Genomic DNA, 21,090 nt, shown 5'->3' on the forward strand with positions numbered 1-21,090 from the left:
TTATTGTCTTCCTCCAGAACTCAGAATCCTGTCTCACAAATCTAATGGACTTATTTCAAATATACAGGTCCTTCTCAAAATATTAGCGTATTGTGATAAAGTTCATTATTTTCCATAATGTCATGATGAAAATTTAACATTCATATATTTTAGATTCATTGCACACTAACTGAAATATTTCAGGTCTTTTATTGTCTTAATACGGATGATTTTGGCATACAGCTCATGAAAGCCCAAAATTCATATCTCACAAAATTAGCATATCATTAAAAGGGTCTCTAAACGAGCTATGAACCTAATCATCTGAATCAACGAGTTAACTCTAAACACCTGCAAAAGATTCCTGAGGCCTTTAAAACTCCCAAAACCCCAATCATGGGTAAGACTGCCGACCTGACTGCTGTCCAGAAGGCCACTATTGACACCCTCAAGCAAGAAGGTAAGACACAGAAAGACATTTCTGAACAAATAGGCTGTTCCCAGAGTGCTGTATCAAGGCACCTCAGTGGGAAGTCTGTGGGAAGGAAAAAGTATGGCAGAAAACGCTGCACAATGAGAAGAGGTGACCGGACCCTGAGGAAGATTGTGGAGAAGGGCCGATTCCAGACCTTGGGGGACCTCCGGAAGCAGTGGACTGAGTCTGGAGTAGAAACATCCAGAGCCACCGTGCACAGGCGTGTGCAGGAAATGGGCTACAGGTGCCGCATTCCCCAGGTCAAGCCACTTTTGAACTTTATCACAATATGCTAATATTTTGAGAAGGACCTGTATGTACACTATTCCAATTACAAAATAAATATCTAAAACACAAACCTTATCATTTAATCATTTGCCCTCTCAAAAAATCCGAGCCAAATATAAAATGAAGTGGAAAGCAGAATTTCTTTTTACAATGTTTGAAATTAATTACAGCAAAATTAAAGGTGATAATAAAAAGGATTTAGACAGGTGCTCTACATTGCCAACAGATTTTAGTTCCTGAATACAAATTATAAAAATGAACGTTTTTCCCAGAATATTGTATTTATTCCAGTCGCTTCTATTTCCTGTTCCTCAAAGCAAATTTAAAACGTGGGATAAAATGATCTCAAGATTTATATGGAATGGATAAAAGCTATAAAGTCCACAACATTGCAGCTCCCAAAAAACTTTGGAGGGATGGCCCTGCCCGTTTTAAAAGAGTACTTACTTGCAGCTCAATTAAATCCCCTTGCTTGCTAGTGTAGGCTGGATTAAGGCCTGCTGTAAAGAAATTGAAAAAGTACATGGTTACAGATTCCAAATTTTTGTATTTGATAAACAACTGACAACATCATTCAAGGACGAAATTAATCAAATTGTGAAATTCACACTGGAAACATGGTACTCTGTAATAGAAAATAGAATTTAAAAGAAAAGGCCAAAATGGTCAAGGACAAATTGACCAACCTTTTAAACAATGGGAAATAAGAGGAATCACTGAAATTCAATTCAATTCAATTCAAAGATACTTTATTGATCCCCGAGGGGAAATTAGAATTCCAGTAACATGTTTTACTCTTTTGAAAAATGGACAAAAAAATTGACTCATTCGAGAATTAAAATCAAAGTATAATTTAGAGGACAGAGATTTCTTTAGGTATTTACAAATAAGAAATTATTACACAAAGCAAATTAAACCAAAAATATTCAATACAAATTGTGGTCCCCTCCTTGAACCGCCACCTTAATGAGGTAGAGAGGTTTGAGTGCTCGAATGATTCCAGAGGCTATGTTGTCTGGGGCTTAAATCCCCCTGATAGGGTCTACCATGGCATACAGGCTCTGGGTGACGGGTCAGACAAAGAGCAGTTCAAGACACCTTCATGAGGACCACACAATCGAGGCAAGTGACGTTGCCCTGTACGGCGGACCCGGGGTCCCACCCTGGATCTAGGCATAGGGTCGGGACTCGTCAGAGAACGCCTGGTGACCAGGTTGCTCCTGTTAGGTATTATTTAGTCAACTCAGAGGTAAGGAACGACACAGAATCAGTTTTCACTTGCGGCAAGGGTAGCTGTGCAGTACACACTACAAAGTATTAGCACCCCTGTCTTTTTATTTATATATGCTGGTTCACACATAGTTCAACAACATTCAGGGTGGGTGTGTGTGTATGTGTGTGTGTGTGTGTGTGTGTCAGAAAGGTTAGGGTTCATGTGTCTTGATTTTAAGCAGAGAGAAAGGAGTGAGGATTCGGTGCCAGTCCCTAGATGTTGCTGATAAAAGCATAATTCACCCTTCTCTCTTATCTCTTTGTCTATGGCATGTGGGGGAAGAAAGCACTTAGAGCACACATGAGTGATAAACAATACAAAAGTTTTAAAAACCCTAACACTCCTCACGAGACCTGGCCGGGCCAAGCCCAAATGAGAAACACAAGGCCATCCCCCAGTGGGCCCACCACCTTCAGGGGGAACCATGAGGGGCCGGTATAAAGAGGAACGAAGGTGGAGGACGAAGGTGGAGACCTCGGTGGCCCAATCTCCGGATGCTTAGGCTGGCTCAAGGGACGTGGAATGTCACCTTGCTGGGGGGGAAGGAGCCTGAGCTTGTGCAGGAGGTCGAGAGATATCAACTAGAAATAGTGGGGCTTACCTCTATGCACAACGTGGGCTCTGGAACCAATCTCCTCGAGAAGGGCTGGACTCTCTTCTAGTCTGGAGTGGCCCACGCGGAGAGGCGGCGAGCTGGGGTGGGTTTGTTTGTTGCCCCCCAGCTCAGCCATCTCATGTTGGGGTTTACCCCAGTGGATAAGAGGGTTGCATCCCTGTGCCTTCAAGTTGGGGACAGGTCTCTGACTGTTGTTTCCGGCTCCAGGCTGAGCGGTAGTGGGGAGTACCCGGCCTTCTTGGTGTCCCTGTCAGGGGTGCTGCATAGTGCCCCTCCAGGGGACTCCTTTATTCTGCTGGTGGACTTCAACGTCCATGTGGGAAATAACAGTGACACCTGGAGAGGCGTGATCACAAGGAATGGCCTCCCCGATCTGAATCCGAGTGGTGTTTCGTTATTGGACTTCTGTGCTAGTCATGGATTGTCCATAATGAATACCATGTTCAAGCATAAGGGTGTTCGTCAGTGCACTTGGCACCAGGACACCCTAGGCAGGAAGTCGATGATCGAGTTTGTTATCGTGTCGTCAGACCTTTGGCTGCATGTTTTGGACACTCGAGTGAAAAGAGGGGCTGAGCTGTCCACTGATCACCACCTGGTGGTGAGTTGGATCCGGTGGAAGAGGAGAAAGTCGGACAGACTTGGCAAGACCAAGCGCATAGTGAGGGTCTGCCGGAAACGTCTGGCAGAGCCCTTGGCCAAGGATGTATTCAACTCCCACCTCCGGGAGAGGTTTGACCAGATTCTGGGGGATGTTGGAGACATAGAGTCCAAGTGGACCATGTTCTCCCCGTCTATTGTCGATGCTGCTGCCCGTAGCTGTGGCCGTAAGGTCTGCAGTGCCTGTCATGGCAGCAATCCCCAAACCCGGTGGTGGACACCGGCAGTAAGGGAGGCTGTCAAGCTGAAGAAGTCCTTTCGGCTGTGCTTGGCTTGTGGGACTCCTGAGGCGGCTGACGGGTACCGTGAAGCCAAGCGTGCCGCAGCCCAGGCTGTGGCAGAGAACCTGTGGCAAAAACTTGGGCCTGGGAGGAGTTCGGTGAATCCATGGAGAAGGACTACTGGTTGGCCTCGAAGCGATTCTGGAAAACCATCCGGTGCCTCAGGAGGGGGAAGCAGTGCTTCTCCAGCACTGCTTACATTGACATCGATTGGAGACATTATTGAGCAGTAGAAGGAGTACTTCGAGGATCTTCTCAATCCTGCCATCACGCATTCCCTGGTGCAAGCAGAGGCTGGGGACTCGGGGTTGGACTCTTTTATCACCCAGGCTGAAGTCACTGAGGTGGTTAAAAGCTCCACGGTGGCAGGGCTTCGGGGGTGGATAAGATCCACCCTGAGTACCTCAAGTCTCTGGATGTTGTGGGGCTGTCAAAGTTGACACGCCTCCTTAACATCACGTGGCTCTGGACTGGCAAACGGGGTGGTGGTTCCCCTTCATAAGAAGGGTGACCGGAGTGTGTGTTCCAACTATAGCGGGATCACACTCCTCAGCCTCCCTGGTAAGGCTTATGCCAGGGTATTGGAGAGGAGAGTCTGGCTGGTAGTCGAACCTCAGCTTCAGGAGGAACAGTGTGGTTTTCGTCCCGGCCGTGGAACTCTGGACCAGCTCTACACCCTCTACAGGCTACTCGAGGGTTCATGGGAGTTTGCCCAACAAGTCCACATGTGTTTTGTGGACCTGGAGAAGGCATTCAACTGTGTCCCACGTGGTGCCCTATGGGGTGCTCCAGAAGTACGGAGTCAGGGTCCTTTTATTAGGGGCCATCCAGTCTCTGTACAAGTGGAGCAGGAGTTTGGTGCGCATTGTTGGCACTAAGTCGCATCTGTTCCCGGTGGATGTTGGATTCCGGCAGGGCTTCCCTTTGTCACTTCTCCTGTTCATTACTTTTTTGGACAGCATTTCTAGGTGCAGCCAAGGGCCGGAGGGGGTCTGGTTTGGGGACCAGTGGGTTTTGTCTCTTCTTTTTGCAGAAGACGTGGTCCTGCTGACCCCCTCTAGCCAAGACCTACAACATGCACTGGGGCGGTTCACAGCCGAGTGTGAAGCAGTTGGGATGAAGATCAGCTCCTCCAACCTCGAGGCCATGGTTCTCAACTGGAAAAGGGTGGCTTGTCCTCTTGAAGTTGGAGGGGAGTTCCTGCCTCAAGTGGAGGAGTTCAAGTATCTTGGGGTCTTTTTCACAAGTGAGGGGAGAATGGAGCGGGAGATCGACAGATGGATCGGTGCACCTGCCGCAGTAATGGGGATGGTGTGCCGGTCTGTTGTGGTGAAGAGAGAGCTGAGCCGAAGAGCGAAGCTTTCGATTTACCTGTTGGTCAACGTTCCTATTCTCACCTATGGCCATGCACTTGGTCATGATCGAAAGAATAAGATCCAGGATACAAGCAGCTGAAATGAGCTTCCTCCATAGGGTGGCCGGGCACTCCCTTAGAGATAGGGTTACAAACTCGGCCATCCGGGAGGGGCTCGGAGTAGAGCCGCTGCTCCTCCACATTGAGAGGAGCCAGTTGAGGTGCCTCAGGCAGCTATACCGGATCCAGAGGTGTTCCAGGCCATCCCACCGGGAGGAGGCCCAGGGGACGGCCCAGGACACGCAGGAGGGACTATGTCTTTCGGCTGGCCTGGAAATGCCTTGGGCTCCCCCCCGGAGGAGCTGGAGGAGGTGTCTAGGGAGAGGGACTTCTGGGTGTCTCTACTGAGTCTGCCGCCCCCACGACCCGGTCCCGGATGAAAAAAAGGGTAAAAACTATTTCAGCTTTTTACAACTCTGGGGGAGTGCAGAGATTTAACATTGCATCCAAAAAAGAAATGGGAAAAAGTACTGAAAGTTAAAATAACAGATGAGGAATGGTTCCAAATATGTGAAACACAGCAAAGCACAACAAATTAATTATCGTGGAGGGATTTCTGCTGGAAGAACTTAACACGATTTTTACCAACACCTAAAATAAAAAGCAAACAGACTTCTACATTACAAAAATTTTGAAGAATGTGTGGAGAATTAGATGCCAGTCACTCAAATATTTTTTGGGGCTGCACAATAATAAGTGAATGTTGACCAACATTTTGGGCTATACAATTCCAAACACCTGGTGAGGAAATAAGATTTATTTACAAAGGTAACTCTGGCCGCAAGTAAAAAGGCAATATCAAAAAGATGGCTGAAGGATTTTGTGTGTACTTGGCTGTCATCATGGACATTTTGGGAGAGCATAGTGATTGTATAAGAAAGATGAAATTCAAAGCCAGGAGCTGAAGGTAATAATAATAAAAAATTAAATAAATTTTAAAATACACTTTTTAAAAACATTTAAAAAGATAAAAATTATATATTTTTTTCATTTGACAGATGCAATCGTCGTTCCACCTGGTTACTAGATCAGCTTTACATGTGCTATCAAATTAGCGCATGTTTTTATACAAACCTGCCTTTAGTAAATCCCATATTCTGCAATAATGCTTAGGAAGGTGGTAGGGATATGTCAAAGTAACATATACAGCAGGATCCAAGGGCTTTGAAGATTGCCTGTAGTCTAACGCTGCCTCTTCTGGGTGTATTTAACATAATGCATCACGTTGCAATATGTTCCATAGATAGGTTTTCCACTTAAACACAGTCATGCGGGTATAATGAAGGAAAATGTGGTTCATTAAACCAGTTTACCCTGTTTCAATGGTTCATTGCACCAGTTCTGTTGTCAAACCCCATTAATGGTGCCTTCAGACACGGAAAGAGGTTAGCATGGGCATTTGAACGGGTCTGCAGCTATGCAGTCCCATATACAACAGGATCAGCATTAACTTCTTCAGCTAATTTAGGGACAGAAGTTAATCTATTGGATAGTTTTAGAGATACTTTGTCATCTTGCTATCACAGTTTGGCCCTTGTCAGTCTAACTCAAATCATTTACACTTGCCAAGCTTTCCTGCTTCTAATACATCAACTTTGAGGACAAACTTGTCAGCCTAATATATCCCACCCACTAAAAGGTGCAATGATGAAGCAACAGTCATTGTTATACACTTCACTTGTCATCGGTCATAGTGTTATGGATAATGATTATATAGGTTTCAAAAATTTTAATATTGCATAAAAGTGCAATCTTTTTTGCCAGTAATTTTTGAAAGGTTCATTCCACATAGAGTAAAATATTTCAAGCTTTTATTTCTTGTAATTTTTATGACTATGGCTTACGAGTAAAGAAAACCTAAAATTCAGTGTCTCAGAAAATTAGAATATCACATTAGACCAATCAAAAAAGGATGAATTAAGCACAAATGTCAGGCTTCTGAAAAGTTTGTCCATTTCTATGTACTCAGTACTTGGTTGGGCTTCCTCTTGCATGAATTACTGCATCAATGCGCCGTAGCCTAGAGGTGATCAGCTTGTGGTTCTGTGTAGGTGTAATGGAAGCCCAGGTTGCTCTGATGGCTGCCTTCAGGTCAACTGCCTTATTGGATCTGGTGTCTCTCATCTTCCTCTTGACAACAGCTCATAGATTTTCTATGGGGTTCAGGTCAGGGGAGTTTGCTGGCCAATCAAGAACAGGAACACCATGGTCATTGAACCAGCTTGTGGTACCTTTGGCAGTGTGGGCCGGTACCAAGTCCTGCTGGAAAATAAAATCAGCTTCTCCATACAGCTTGTCAGAGAAGGGAAGCATGAAGTGCTCTAGAATTTGGTTCATGGCTGCATCGACCGTGGACCTTAGAAAACCCAGTGGACCAACACCAGCAGATGACATTGCACCCAAACCATCACTGACTGTGGAAACTTCACACTGGACTTCAAGCAATGTGGGTTCTGTCCCTTTCCACTCTTCCTCCAGACTCCGGGACCTTCATTTCCAAATAAAATGCAGAATTTACTTTAATCTGAAAACAGGACTTTGGACCGCTGAGCAACAGTCTAGTTCCTTTTCTCCTTGGCCCAGGTAAGATGCTTCTGATGTTGTCTTTGGTTCAGGAGTGGCTTGACTTAAGGAATATGACATTGGTAGCTCATGTCAAGTATTCGTCTTGGTTTGGTGGCTCTTGATGCAGCGACTCCAGCCTCAGTCCACTCCTTGTGAAGTATTCGTCTATCTACTTTTACACAGGTACAAATGATATTATGTACACCGATGAAATATGACTTGGATTATTTTTTAACCAGTAGATCTCCAAGCTTTTAGCACTTGACTTAGAGGCACCACCCTGGAAAAACCCAATTTATTACTAGTTTGGGAACAAAAATAATACATAAGTATGAAATAAAGTGGAACACTCATTTTTTTTTAAATAATTTATACTCAAGCAGTATCAGTTAACCATGACATAAAACAAATGACAGTTTAAAGGAAGAAACAATGACATTGTGATAGAATTACTGCAATAAGAAAAAAAGACTTATCCATATGAGGGAAAAACTGTGGCACAGAAATCAAATTTGGCAAGCTGAGGACCCACTCCTCGAGGCATCTGGTATAACGTTTGATGATCAATAAGGCTAACAAGGTCTACCTCCAACATTCTTAAACAAGTCAGTGAACAGTTGGCAGAGGAATCAATAGGATTTATGATAATATTGTAGTGTCTTTAATGAATCCATCTTTCGAAGACACGTGAGTGATGCAGAGCTAAGGAGCCACAGAGTGGTGGTATAGCCCGGCGATATTACAAAAGGGAGGCAGTCTTTGTCTGCTAGACAGATAAATCGAAACATTTAACTACAGCCGCTTTATTCAGGAACAGAAGGGACTGTGTTATAAAACCTTCTGGGGTTGTATGGGGTACAAAAAGTCTTAGTTATACCATCGTGTTGCCCTCACTCGCATTGTCCACGTACTGAAAGAAAGTAGAGAAAAGACAGTGTCATCAATATGTCTAAAAGACAATGGGAAAAATGGACAGAATATATGAAAAACATGCTGCATGTTTGTGTGTAGGCATGGGCCAGTAACCACTATCAAGGTTCACCAAGGTTTTACAAAGTTCCAGTTTCATAGGTGCTAGGCTAGTTCCATGATTATAGTAAATCCTTTTCAGCTGCTCCTTATCCAGGTGTCACCACAGCAAGTTAATGCAACACACACAGAGCTTTTACACCAGATGCCCTTTCTAACACAACTGGGATTCGAACTTGGGTCCCTCATATCAAAGAAGCAGGCTGCACCACCACGGATAGCTAGGTAAGTTTCATGATTATGTCATTCCAAAAGTCCTTCTAGTTAGATGATAGAGCTGATGCTAGACTGGCTGGAGTTTCTCCAGCTATATGAAAGGCAGGGTAATGCAGTGCTACCCCATTTGTTGCTGTGCACTTCTGGTCAGCTGGCTGAAGTAAGTCTCCTAAATTTTCGTTTTATTAAGAGGAAAGACAAGTTATACTGTTTCTAGCATGAAAAAAACAGGCATGGCGTGGAACCTAAAGGATCCCAACACATTTGATGATATCCTGATTAAATGACCAACTTTCTGACTAAATATCAGCTTCTTATGGTTTTATTATTCTAAAGAATGACTAATGATTTTAAATTTGCACAAGTATGTTTGTCTGAAATTAACAACAAAATATAGTAGTTTATTTCATATTTTTGCTCAGCTCTGTGTGTCAAAATCAATCTGTTGTGGTTAAAATATTTGCATTGTCAGTCATTTAATGTAGCAACACTAAACGTATCATGGACTATAGGCTGCTCGATTAGATGCACATGAGCAGAACATCTTTGGATGAACAAAAAACTTTACATAAAATGTGTAATTCTCCAAAATGTATTTATGCCTATGTGTTTGTGTGTACCTACCATAATGTCAATGCGCTCTATAGAAATTCATCTCTGGATCCCATTTAATCAGAATTTTGGATTTCTGCAGGTCTGCTAGAATTGTATTTTAATATGTATTTCATTAAAAGCCATTGTAATCTTTTGTAATTGTGTTCTTGTCTACCATTGGTCTTTTATTTGTTGGATTGGAACCATCAGATCATGTGATTTTTTAGTGTGTGTAAATGCCACAAAACCAAGGATTTTTTTGTCAAGGTTAACATACCGTGAGAATGTAATACCGGCCCATGCTTACTTGTATAATTAAACTACCTGCTGGATAGCACTGTTTGGATGTTCCACAGTAGGGTGTGTCAATGAGAGCATGCATGACAGGAGGGGATACTCCACATTCAGGCTGTATGGTCCTTTTTAAATCATTTTAAACTTTCTGAAAGACCACCTATGGATATGATGCTGATCATGTTCACTTAAATTCTTTGGTCGACCATGGTGAGGCCTGTTCTGATTGGAACCTGTCCTGGTAAACTGCTGTATGCCAGCTCGGTTTCAGGGTGTTGGTGATCTTCTTACAGCCCAGGACATCTTTATGTAGAGCAACATTTGTTTTTTCAGATCCTCAGAGAGTTCTTCGCCATAAGGTGCCATGTTGAACTTCCAGGGACCAGAGTGTGAGAGAGATAACACCAAATTTAACACTCCGCTCCACATTCCCAACTGAGACCTTGGACATTTTCTCTTACAGGTGTACTCAATTGTTTTGCCAGCAATTTAGACATTAATGGCTGTGTGTTGAGTTATCTTGAGAGGACAGTAAATGTACACTGTTATACATGCTGTACACTGACTACTTTACACTGTAACACAGCATCATATCTTTAGTGTTGTTCCATAAAAAGTTTTAATAAAATATTTACAAAAATATGAGCTGTCGGATGGAGAAACTGTGGGGAGACCAGCTGATAGGATATGGATGCACAGAAAAATAGAGTGCTAGGAGATGGAGGCTGGGCAGCTTAAATCTAACCTGCAATTCAACTAAACAATTACTTCTTCAAGATGTTTATCTATTGGAAAACAAGATCGATTTTTCTTTTAGACGTGGCACAAAATGTGAGACTTCTGTGTTTTATGTTTTGGATGAGCAGTCATGCCAACATTGTTCTGTCTATGCATAATGTCCTCTGAAAGGAACCCCAGTGCAGTGATAGAAGTGATAAAGAAATGTAAGATACGGTGCATTCAGCCTGTCTCAACCGGAGCATTGCTGCCACCCAGAAGCCAATACAGGAGTAGGCCACCAGAGATGGATACAGGCTGGAGGAGAGATGTTACTGAAAGAGGAGCACCGCCAACTGCTGCTGAGAACAGCAAGTCCCTCTGCTGCTTGGGCCTCAACAATGTCACAGACCCTCCTCCCCTTTAATTGTCTGATTTCCAGACGTCTGAAAACAAAATCATTCATACTTGTAGCACTTAAATGTGTTCACTTTACAGCCACAAACTTCAGTGTGTTTTAGGATTTTATGTGTTCAACCAATAAAGAAACGCAAAACTGTGAAGGGGAAAGCATATCAGAGATTTTCTTCTTTTTTCCAATAAAAAAATGTCTCTACCAACTTTGCACATCTACAGTAGAGAGGGAAACGTATACCAATTCTTCTCTACAAAAAAGCTCAAGCTCAGTCAAATCGGATGGAGAGCATCTGTAAAGAGCAGTTATCAAGCCTTGACGCATATTTTCCTGTGGATTTTTACCAACCCATTCTAAAAACATATGCTTGGATCTGATTGTTGCTCCGGCTGCATGTTTAGGGAAATTGCCCTGCTGGAAGGCAAATCTCCGCTCCAGTCTCAAGTATCAGGTCTTCTTCTAGTATTGCCTTGTCTTTAGTACCATGAATCTGTCCAACTAATCAGCTCATCTGTCCCTGCTGAAAACCATCCCCACAGCATGATGCTCCATCATACTTTTACACATTGTTTTTTTATTCCAAAAAGTTTAATTTTGCTCTCATCCAACCACATCATCTTCCACATGTTTAGTTTAAGTGGACAACCATGTCCTAGTAGGTTTGCCCTTGTGCCATATTTGTTTTATTTTCAGAAACAAATATGGCAGACGTGAAATGTTTAAGCTTGGATTATTGTGGTGTAATATAACTGCTTTAACTTTCTCAATGACCTGTATGCTGTGTTCTTAGGTCTTCATGATGCTGTTTTTCCACTAATGTTCTCTTACAAACCTCTGATGCGTTCACAGAACAGTTGGATTTATGTTGAGATTACATTATACACAGCTGGAGTATTTACTCATTATTTAATTTTAAAGTATTTTTTATTTCATTTAAGGGTATTAAAGTAAAAAGGTTTGCAAGGCGCTGTATCTATGAACAAAGTGATTTGTTACCCGAAGTAAATCTGCTTTTATATTATTATTAGATTTATCATTTTTGATATGGAAGGATATATTCCAGTTTTAAAACCGTGCCATTTAAATACTTGGCCTAAAGAAAAAGAAATGTGTAACTACAACAGCCTGCTACCGGTGCTATGAACATAATATCAAACTTTTGTCTGAATTTTGTTTATCATCTATCCAGTTGACCTCCTGTTAGTAGCTCTGTTTGATGTTTTGTACAGATTAGAAATGCGAGCGCTGTGATTGGTTGAGTGTGATAGTGTGAGCCTGAACAGCTTGTGTTTATGCAAAAATCCAAGGAATGCTTTTTTTAGTTGTTGCAACTCCCACAGTTGCTAGACCTCTGTGGAATCTGTAACCTGCTACAGCATAACACAAACAAAAAGGCTGTTTTTGTTCTTTTGCCAGCCTGTTCTGTCACTGAATTGCTTCCAAATCTCCACATTGCATTCTTGCTAGAGTGGGTAAAATAAGTTTTGAACAGGTCAAATAATTTTCCAGTAAATATCTTCCAATATTTAAATTGGCATGAAATTCCCACCAGGTGTTGGCAAAACCCCAAGTAATCCAAATATGCAAAGAATTTAAAGTAAAGTATTGCACAATTTAAGTTATGGGAAAAAACTGGAATGGCAGGAAATAACTACTGATCACATAAAGAGAAGGATGGGTGAAAAAGACTAAAAAGCCAAGAAACCAACTAAAATATTTCAGTATTTAAAAAAGTGTTTCTGCTGGTTTGGGCAAATCAATATTAGCTGGTTTAATATGAACTGATGATGAAGTATTATGAAAAAAAGAACGACGATTGGTTAAAGCAAAGAGACCGTTAAAAAAGGCTTGTTTTCTGTTGCAAAACATACAAATGGCAATGGTTCCAGCTGCATTTCTAAACTTTTAAAGCTTTCAATTTGATCCATAATCCAGAGGTGGTTGGTTTATTTCTCAATAAACCAACCACAGCGCACTATGTTTGGAGGAAGAATGGTTCTGCACATCTATGGAGTTAAATTTGTCTCAATATTATTCAATCAAACAAAAAACTAATCTCAATCAAAAAAATAATATTCAATCAAAAAAAAAACTAATCTCAATAAAAAAAATAATATTCAATAAAAAAAAACTAATCTCAGTCAAAAAATATTAAGTTGTGATCAAAACTTTCAGAGTTTTTTCTCACAAAGAGAAAAAAGTTATTTGCAAAACATAAACTTATTTGCGCAGGTCAAAAATCTTTGGTTACGAGTCTCGATTTTTTGGTTTTGACGCTCTCTGTTTTTGGTTGAATTCAACGAATTTTGAGTTCTGGAAACATGAACATCCTGGGCGGGGCCTAAAGACGAACGATGTAAGACGTTTCCCTATTGGTTAGCGCTGACTAAAGCAGCAGACTCTGATCCCCCGCATCTCTGAACTTCTGCTCGAACTGCAGGGCTTGCAGCGTCGCTTCAGTGAGGAGACATCAACTGTACAGAAGAAAACTGCGACAGTCAGAAATACGCAGTCACGCCAGCCGACACCAGCTCTCTCTTAAAGATTAGCGTCACGCATACAAGGTGCATTACAGTAATGGAGCAGAAAGGACCCGATCCTGGCAGCGGTTGAGAAAATAAGAGGAAAACAGAAAAGTAACCTACAGAACATTTATATTAATTACATTTTTACAACTTTCACATTCATGTTTTATGTAAAAGAATAAATATTTTACTGTACAGTTTTGGAGAAATATCTTGTCAAAATACCTCAAAATGCTCAACCATTATATGCATTTGTCCCACTTTCAGGAATTTATTTCTCCAAAACCATGAGAGGTGACAACACAATCTCTTCAGATTATATTAGAGGGTCATCTATATTATAACCAGAATTAGTATTTCATAATTTCACTGTAGGTTTCTGGAGAAATACACAACTACCCCAAGTGTAGTATATATAATGCGCCTTGTATGTGTGACGCTAATCTTTAAGAGAGAGCTAGTGTCGGCTGGCGTGACTGCGTATTTCTGACTTTCGGCTCACTTGACCGCAGTTTTCTTCTGTACAGTTGATGTCTCCTCACTGAAGCGACGCTGCAAGCCCTGCAGTTCGAGCAGAAGTTCAGAGATGGAGGGGATCAGAGTCTGCGGCTTTAGTCAGCGCTAACCAATAGGGAAACGTCTTACAGCGTTCGTCTTTAGGCCCCGCCCAGGATGTTCATGTTCCCAGAACTCAAAATTCGTTGAATTCAACCAAAAACAGAGAGCGTCAAAATCAAAAAAGCGAGACTCGTAACCAAAGATTTTTGACCTGCGTAAATAAAAGTTTATGTTTTGTAAATAACTTTTTTCTCTTTGTGAGAAAATACTCTGAAAGTTTTGATAACAACTTAATATGTTTTGGTTGAGATTAGTTTTTTTTTATTGAATATTATTTTTTTGATTGAGATTAGGTTTTTGTTTGATTGAATAATATTGAGACAAATTTAACTCCATACACATCACCCCAAAAACATCATGCCAAAAGTGAAGTTTGCAGGTGGAAACAACATGTTGTGGGCTGTTTCACATCACTGAAAGGATGAAGATATTCATGATCAGATTCAGAGGATGAAATCAGAGTGGATTTTTAAGAAAGACAATAGTCCCAAACACACAGCCAAGGAACTCTTAATTGATTTCAAAGAAAGAGAGTAACTTGATTAAAATGGCCCAGTTAATTACTTGACTTTTATTCAATTGAAAATCTATGGAAAACAAATAAAGATCAAAGTGCATAGAAAGGAGCCCCAGAACCTTCTGAGGCCAGTTTGGATCACGCCTGAGCAATGTATTGGACTCGTTTCCACATCAAGGAGACATCTTGAAGTTGGCATGAACAAAAAAAAAACATCTTGTCCACAAAGTATTTACAAAACTGTACAAAACTGCACACAAAAGTGTGTTCGATACTTATTTCCTATATCATTTTTAATTTTTACCTATAGCTTTATTTGTGGAATGCTTTGCATTCATGTCTTTGTATGTGTGGATTACTTGTGTTGTTTGCAACATCTAGTGCAAATTTCAATAGAAAAAATTGAGAAAATGTTGGTGTACAACACTTCGTTAACCTGCCGTATATGGCTTAACAAACAAACCAATTCAGTTGAAAACATAGTCAGAAAGCAGCTGAAGAAAGTCTGGCTCCTTGGTAGGAAATGATAAATAATTGAGAGATGGTTCATAGACATTGCAAGTAAAAAATAAAAGCACATGAAAAATAGTGGCCATTAAAATACTTCTGACCATGCTCTTTTTTTGTCATGACATTCGGGTCCATAATAAGAGGTTGTAAAGCGCTGGTAACCATCCTTGTGTGGGATTGGCATGCAGTGGAAAATCGCTGCAACTAACCGCAACTGCTGATTATCCTCAGAAACTTAGGGAGGCTTTAAAAACAGGTAAAAACACACACAGATGTTCACCTTAAATCATCAGTTTCCACACAACAGCAGAAAAATAGCATATTTATGATGTAAAAAAATTGTATTATGTAAAATGTTGCATTTGCCAGTCCCAGAGTAAAAAAAAATATATTTTATTTAAAAACAACAAAAAACAAAACAAATCCAAATATGTATAATGCTGCAAAAATACTATACCACATTGATTGCTAAAGTTATAATAATGTAATGTGCCTGTGTCCATGTTTATACACTTGCTGGCCACTTTAATAGCTCCACCTTGCTAGACCTGTGTTGGACCTAATTTGCCCTTCAGAACTGCTGTAATTCTTGATGGGATTGATACAACATGGAGTCAGACACTTTCCGCTACAGAGAAGGTATTCTGCATAACTTGGTTGTAAAAAGTGATTATTTGATGTAGTACTCTATAATCTTGAAACAGCCTAGCAATTCAACTCTGACAAGACATTTTGCCCATACAGTTTCTGCATGCTGGATAGTTACCCTTTTTCTCTAGAAACCCAAGAGATGGTTGTGTTTGAAAGCCTAGTGGATCATTTGCTTCCGAGACTCTCAGACTAGGGTGACCAGATGTCCCGATTTGTGCTGGACCGTGCCGCATTTTTCACTCCTGTCCCGGTGTCCCCGAAACAGAAACAATGTCCCGCATTTGACTGGGTCAAATTCTGATAAGTCAAAAAACTATTCGACTGGAGCTTTTCTGAAATGTAAAGAAAGCAGAGCTGCTGTCATCATCACAGCGCCGCATCAGCTGTCAATCAAAATATGCATCAGCGTCCCACGTCATGACCAGCCTGCGCGCCACGATGCTGGGAAAATAAAACAAGAAAAGGATTTTCTTGTATAGCTTACATTAGTAGGCTATACAGAATACAATGAAAGTGTGTCAAGACAGACAAGGTAACAGCAGCCGAGATTACCAGTGTTAAACTTTAAAAGCTTGTATTTTTCAAACTTGTGCTAATTCATTGTTTTGCACATATAAAACAGAGATTGATGAATCTTTGTCAAATTCAAATTTATGATGTCATCATAGTGTTGGTAATGTGTCCCACAACGTCTCTCATCCTTGTTGTCCCACATTCGGTTTTTTGATATCTGGTCACCCTAACTCAGACCAGCCTGTCTGGCACCAACAACCACCCCGTGTTCAAAGTCACATAAATCCCCCTTTTGCCCCATTCTAAAGCTTGCTTTGAATTTAAGTACGTCGTCTTCACCACAAAAAAAAGTACCTGACTGGATCAGTCTCCTCCAAGTTGACTGACTGATTGCATTTTTGTGTTAACCAGAAATTGAACCGGAGCACCTAACAAAAGTGGCCAGAGAGTGTATGTTTTGTGTATGTGTGCATGCTTGCCTGCTTGTTTCCTTATGTGGGTACAGAAGTGGAGTAAAATTAAATTATGGAAGTGAATCAAAGGCAAAGGGGGGAAACACCCCCATCAAGGTTAAGCCCACCGACTTTGGAGATGCAAAAAGAGATTTGTCTTTCATGCAAGTGAAAGAAAATGCATTTGATTTCTAGTTGACTTCCTTCAGACAGCTGACCACCAGTGTACAGTAAAAGGTGTGGGAGGAGCAAGCAGCACTATCTCCAAAAAGTCAGAGAACACTCAGATCACCTCAGCATTTTCTCTGGCACCTCAAGAAGGACTTTAAACAATAGGATGAAAAACTTTAGCTGGTTTGAAACTCTAAAATCCAAAAAATAAAAAAGCTTGGTATACCTTGAAAGGAGCACATGACTCACCCTAACACCGTATTTATTTTGAGATGGTATTTTATTTTCATTCTGTATTCTTAGGCTCTGTGTTAACAGAACACCTGCAGAAGATTGTAAATGTTGATGTGGACACAAGTCTTTTACGGCTATTCTACTGCAGAAAAAGTCGATCAGACAGCTGCAGTTGATCCAGAACGCTGCATGGAGAAGCAGCTTTTAGTTCTTATGCTCCACTAATCTGGAATAAACTCCCGGAAAACTGTAAAAGCGCCGAAACCCTAAGTTGTTTTAAATCAAGATTAAAAACTTATTTGTTTAGAGTGGCCTTTGACTGGGCCATCTAGGCATGATTAGTTACGTTTTCAGTTCAATTTTCCTTTCGTTTTCTTATCCATCATTCTATTCTCTCTTTTTTTTTAAATTACCTCTGTTGTTTGATTTTCTGTATCCTTGTAATGTTTTTCCTTATGTACGCGCCTTGAGTGCCTTGTTGCTGAAAAAGGCTATAAAACTTGACTTGCAGAGGCTGCTGTAGCGCTGGGCAATACTTACAGTACTGATGAAGGGCAGGTTTAGGATGGAGCCAAGAACTGGTATTCTTCTGATGAAGCCTACAACAACTGGGAAGAAGCCCCTGCACATGAAGCCAAAGGAAGAGATGGAGTCAGGAGAGATGAAGCGAATACAGAGAAGAGATCGGAGTTTTGAAAAAAGCATTATGAGAACATGTTACAGTTTTAGTTATCTTCACTTCCTCTTACCTGAACAAGAGGAAAAATCCATAGATCTCCAGCACGACTCCAACAATAGGCCAGCCAATAAGTACTACAAGCACTCCTCCCAGGAAGAAACCGGTGGCCTTCAACTTGTGCTTCTGAAAGAAGAAGCGGAACGTCCTCTCCAGCCCGATGACGAAAGCGAGGCCAGTGACAAACAAGATCTACGATGCACAAAATGGTTAGCAGTGTTTGCAGAAAGGTGCGACTAAAGAACTAAAAATCTGTTCCAAATGGTAAATAACAGATTCCCACCCTGTTCACACTTTTTCCTTGGTTTCTACACTTTTTCAGACTCAAATTCCCTAGGTTTTTATCCTATTTTAAAACAATAAATAGGAACAGAAAAAGTCACAGTACATCTAGAGCAAACATTACTATGGTGGTCAAGCAGTAGTTATAAAGCCTGCAAAAATGGCTGGAGGAACAGATAAACAGAATTAATGGATACAATTGCCTTTATCCAGACCAGGAAAGAAACCCTGCCGTTCAATCAGAACATCTACAAAGAACCCAAACTGTAAACCAATACCATCTAGGCTTTTTTCCCTCCTTTTTCCACAAAAAGACAATCACAATCAGCCATCCACCGCCGTACTTGACAGTTGGTGTTTGTGCCAATATGTTGTGAACTTAAGGGAATTGAATAATACTACCTCTTATTTCATTCAAGAACAAAGGCTGGACTTTTGTTTCCCAGACGTTATTTCTGCATGTCATGTGCTGTTGTTCATCTGAAGCTCAACTGATCTACTGTAAGGACGACATACGGTCTAAATGTCTCTTAATTTCCAAATATCCACCTATAACCTTGAAAATGAAAAATTCTATATTTACTTGTATGCATGTGTGTATAATACATAGAGCACTAAGGCTGACACCTGAAATGGTTTTCACTTCACAGGTGTGCCCTGTCAGGTTTAATAAGTGGGATTTCAAGCCTCATAAATGGGGTTGGGACCATCAGGTGACTACCTCTTGAAGCTCATCAACAGAATACCAAGAGTGTGTGGAGCAGTAATCAAAGTAAAAGGCGGCTACTTTGAAGAACCTAGAATATAAGACATATTTTCAGTTGTTTCACACTTTTTTGTTCAGTATATAATTCCACATGTGTTAATTCATAGTTTTGATGCCTTCAGTGTGAAGCTACAATATTCATAATCATGAAAATAAAGAAAACTCTTTGAATGAGGTGTGTCCAAATTTCTTGTCTGTATTGTACATGCATGTTGTTGTTTCATAGCTTTGACGAATTGAATGAACTAGAAAAAAAAAGTTGGCTTCTTCAGCATTTGACCTGTCTGATTGGTTGGTGAATGAACATAAATGTGCCATTGCAATGTCACCATGGAGGAAAGTACACATGTTGATCTTGCAGCGTGATCGTGTCACACCACAGAAAGCAATACTCACATTTCCAATGGCCAAAAGTGCTTTGTCAAAAAACAGGATCATCCCAAAGAAGAGGAAAAACACGCCAAAACCTGTTAATCCCATTCCAATCTCTGACACACACACACACACACACACACACACATTGAATGTTGTTAAAACAGCCTGGCGTCCTGACAACATTAAAGCTTTTTGGATATCTTAATCATCAGAGAAACTGTGGAACAGACTGAGTGTTGGTCCACCACGATCAGTACATTATATGCAGGTGTACCTCAATAATTAAAATATCATGGAAAAGTTGATTTCTTTCAATTAATTATCCAATTCAAAATCTGAAAACATTTATTTTATTGGTTCATTACACATAGGGTGATATATTTCCAGTTTTTATTTCTGTTTACATGGTTGTTGGCTTCCAGCTAATGACAACCAAATTAAGCTTCTCAAAAAAATGTTATATTACATCAGAACAATCGAAAGGATTTCTTGTACAGAAATGTGGGCCCCTCGAGAAGTTTACTGTATGATAAATTCACTCAGTATTTGGAATGACTGAAGGCTTTAGTGTCTCTCGTCTCCTTGACAATACACCATGGGGCTTAGGTCAGGGTGCTGGACAATCTGAGATACCATGGCCATTAAAGGAGGTACTGGTACATTTGGTGGTGTGGGCAGGTTCTGCTGAACAATGAAATCAGCATCTTGATAAAGCTTGTCCGCAGAGGAAAGCATGCATAGTTCTACAAATTTCAAGGAGAATGCCTTCACTAACTTCTGTGCACCTTGACTCTTGAAGCTCAGACTCGAGCCTCCTTGTGAATCTCTTTCAAACTCTTGTAGCTTTGCAACACAAACCTTTCAAAGATGCAGTTATCTATGTTGCTTGTAGCACACTTTTTCCCTCCACTTAACGTTCCATTGATATGTCTGTATACTAAGATGTCAGTTAATGTAATTTTCAAATTAACAACAGTAGGAACTTTTATATTTTTACTTTTAATAATTCGCCGTTTAGTCGTTTCACTTTGTAATATTTTAACATTTTTGAAAAAAAGCCGTATCATCAGCACCGTCATCGGTAATAATTAATATTCAAGCAATCTTACAATTATTGCTTAAAAGCATCGTCGTTTACGCTGTTTTTTTCCTTTTCATTTCACTAACTTACGAGTCATAAAAACACCAAGACAATGGCCAGAGTACGAGGGTTGCAAAAATTGCTTAGCAATACTAAAAGGTATTTAAATGGAGCTGATAAACTCCCCTTTTTAGAAACCATGCATTTGACATGGCTGAAAGCTACAGTTTCTGTTAAACAACTGAAATCTTACTTTGTGAGTCTGTTAGCGAAATCATCTTGATGCTCAATCAAGGTATAACCTAAGGTAAAAACAAGAGAAGAAAATAATAATAATAAAAAAAAATGGTTAAATCCCTCTAATGGCTTGGATGACAGTTGCCACACCATTAACAGCCACGTCTTCCGGAAACACTCGTTGTTGAGAGGTAATCTTCCGGGACAGCGTAACGAGCTACATTACACACACCAACCTTTCACCTGCGTCGCTTTACCTGCCTACTTCCGCCATTATTTGAGCAGACTTGCCTATTCCTCTTTGCCACACGCATATCAAAGCAAAAAAAAAAAAAAAAAAAAAAACTTAGCAAAACATGAGCAAATTAGGCAACGTTCGAACGCACTAAACCAAGCAGTGCTAAACTAGTTTCTTGAATGCGACTCACACAAGACTCTGAATCATTATACCCTGCGAACATTCGGACAGGCAACACTAACGTGGAGCTATAGCAATGTGAAATGTGTTTTTAGACTAGACATTACTTTTTGTGAGATAAACTCTAACTTAACTATATTCATTTAGAAAATACACGCAAACGAGCTCAGGCCAAAGAAGCTGTAAGA

At 40.7% G+C, this 21,090-nt stretch overlaps 1 protein-coding gene across 5 annotated transcripts; it reads right to left on the reverse strand.

Annotated features, from left to right (window-relative positions):
* Positions 1-7,830: 7,830 nt before the first annotated feature.
* golt1ba (golgi transport 1Ba) lies at positions 7,831-21,079 on the reverse strand. Of its 5 annotated transcripts, none has more exons than XM_047390450.1 (6): positions 20,721-21,079; positions 20,501-20,549; positions 19,188-19,279; positions 17,757-17,935; positions 17,548-17,629; positions 7,831-8,461 (listed from the first exon to the last, which is right to left on the reverse strand). In XM_047390450.1, the coding sequence occupies exons 2-6, from the start codon at positions 20,523-20,525 to the stop codon at positions 8,423-8,425; spliced, it is 417 nt and encodes a 138-aa protein (XP_047246406.1). In that variant the 5' UTR covers positions 20,526-20,549; positions 20,721-21,079; the 3' UTR covers positions 7,831-8,422. The 5 variants fall into 5 exon arrangements, with proteins under 5 accessions (XP_047246406.1, XP_047246404.1, XP_047246403.1 ...); XM_047390448.1 differs by having other exon boundaries at positions 20,635-21,078; XM_047390447.1 differs by lacking the exon at positions 20,721-21,079 and having other exon boundaries at positions 20,501-20,676.
* Positions 21,080-21,090: the final 11 nt, after the last annotated feature.

Source organism: Girardinichthys multiradiatus, chromosome 17 (genome assembly GCF_021462225.1).
Source record: "Girardinichthys multiradiatus isolate DD_20200921_A chromosome 17, DD_fGirMul_XY1, whole genome shotgun sequence".
Classification (NCBI taxonomy): Eukaryota; Metazoa; Chordata; class Actinopteri; order Cyprinodontiformes; family Goodeidae; genus Girardinichthys; species Girardinichthys multiradiatus.

Excerpts from the sequence above, each read along its gene's own strand:
- golt1ba (XM_047390450.1), bottom strand. The coding sequence starts at position 20,525 with ATGATTTCGCTAACAGACTCACAAA. Across the intron at positions 19,280-20,500 it reads TTCGCTAACAGACTCACAAA|AGATTGGAATGGGATTAACA; the intron begins GTAAGATTTCAG and ends TGTGTGTGTCAG. Across the intron at positions 8,462-17,547 it reads ACCTGCCCTTCATCAGTACT|TACGTGGACAATGCGAGTGA; the intron begins GTAAGTATTGCC and ends ACTTTCTTTCAG.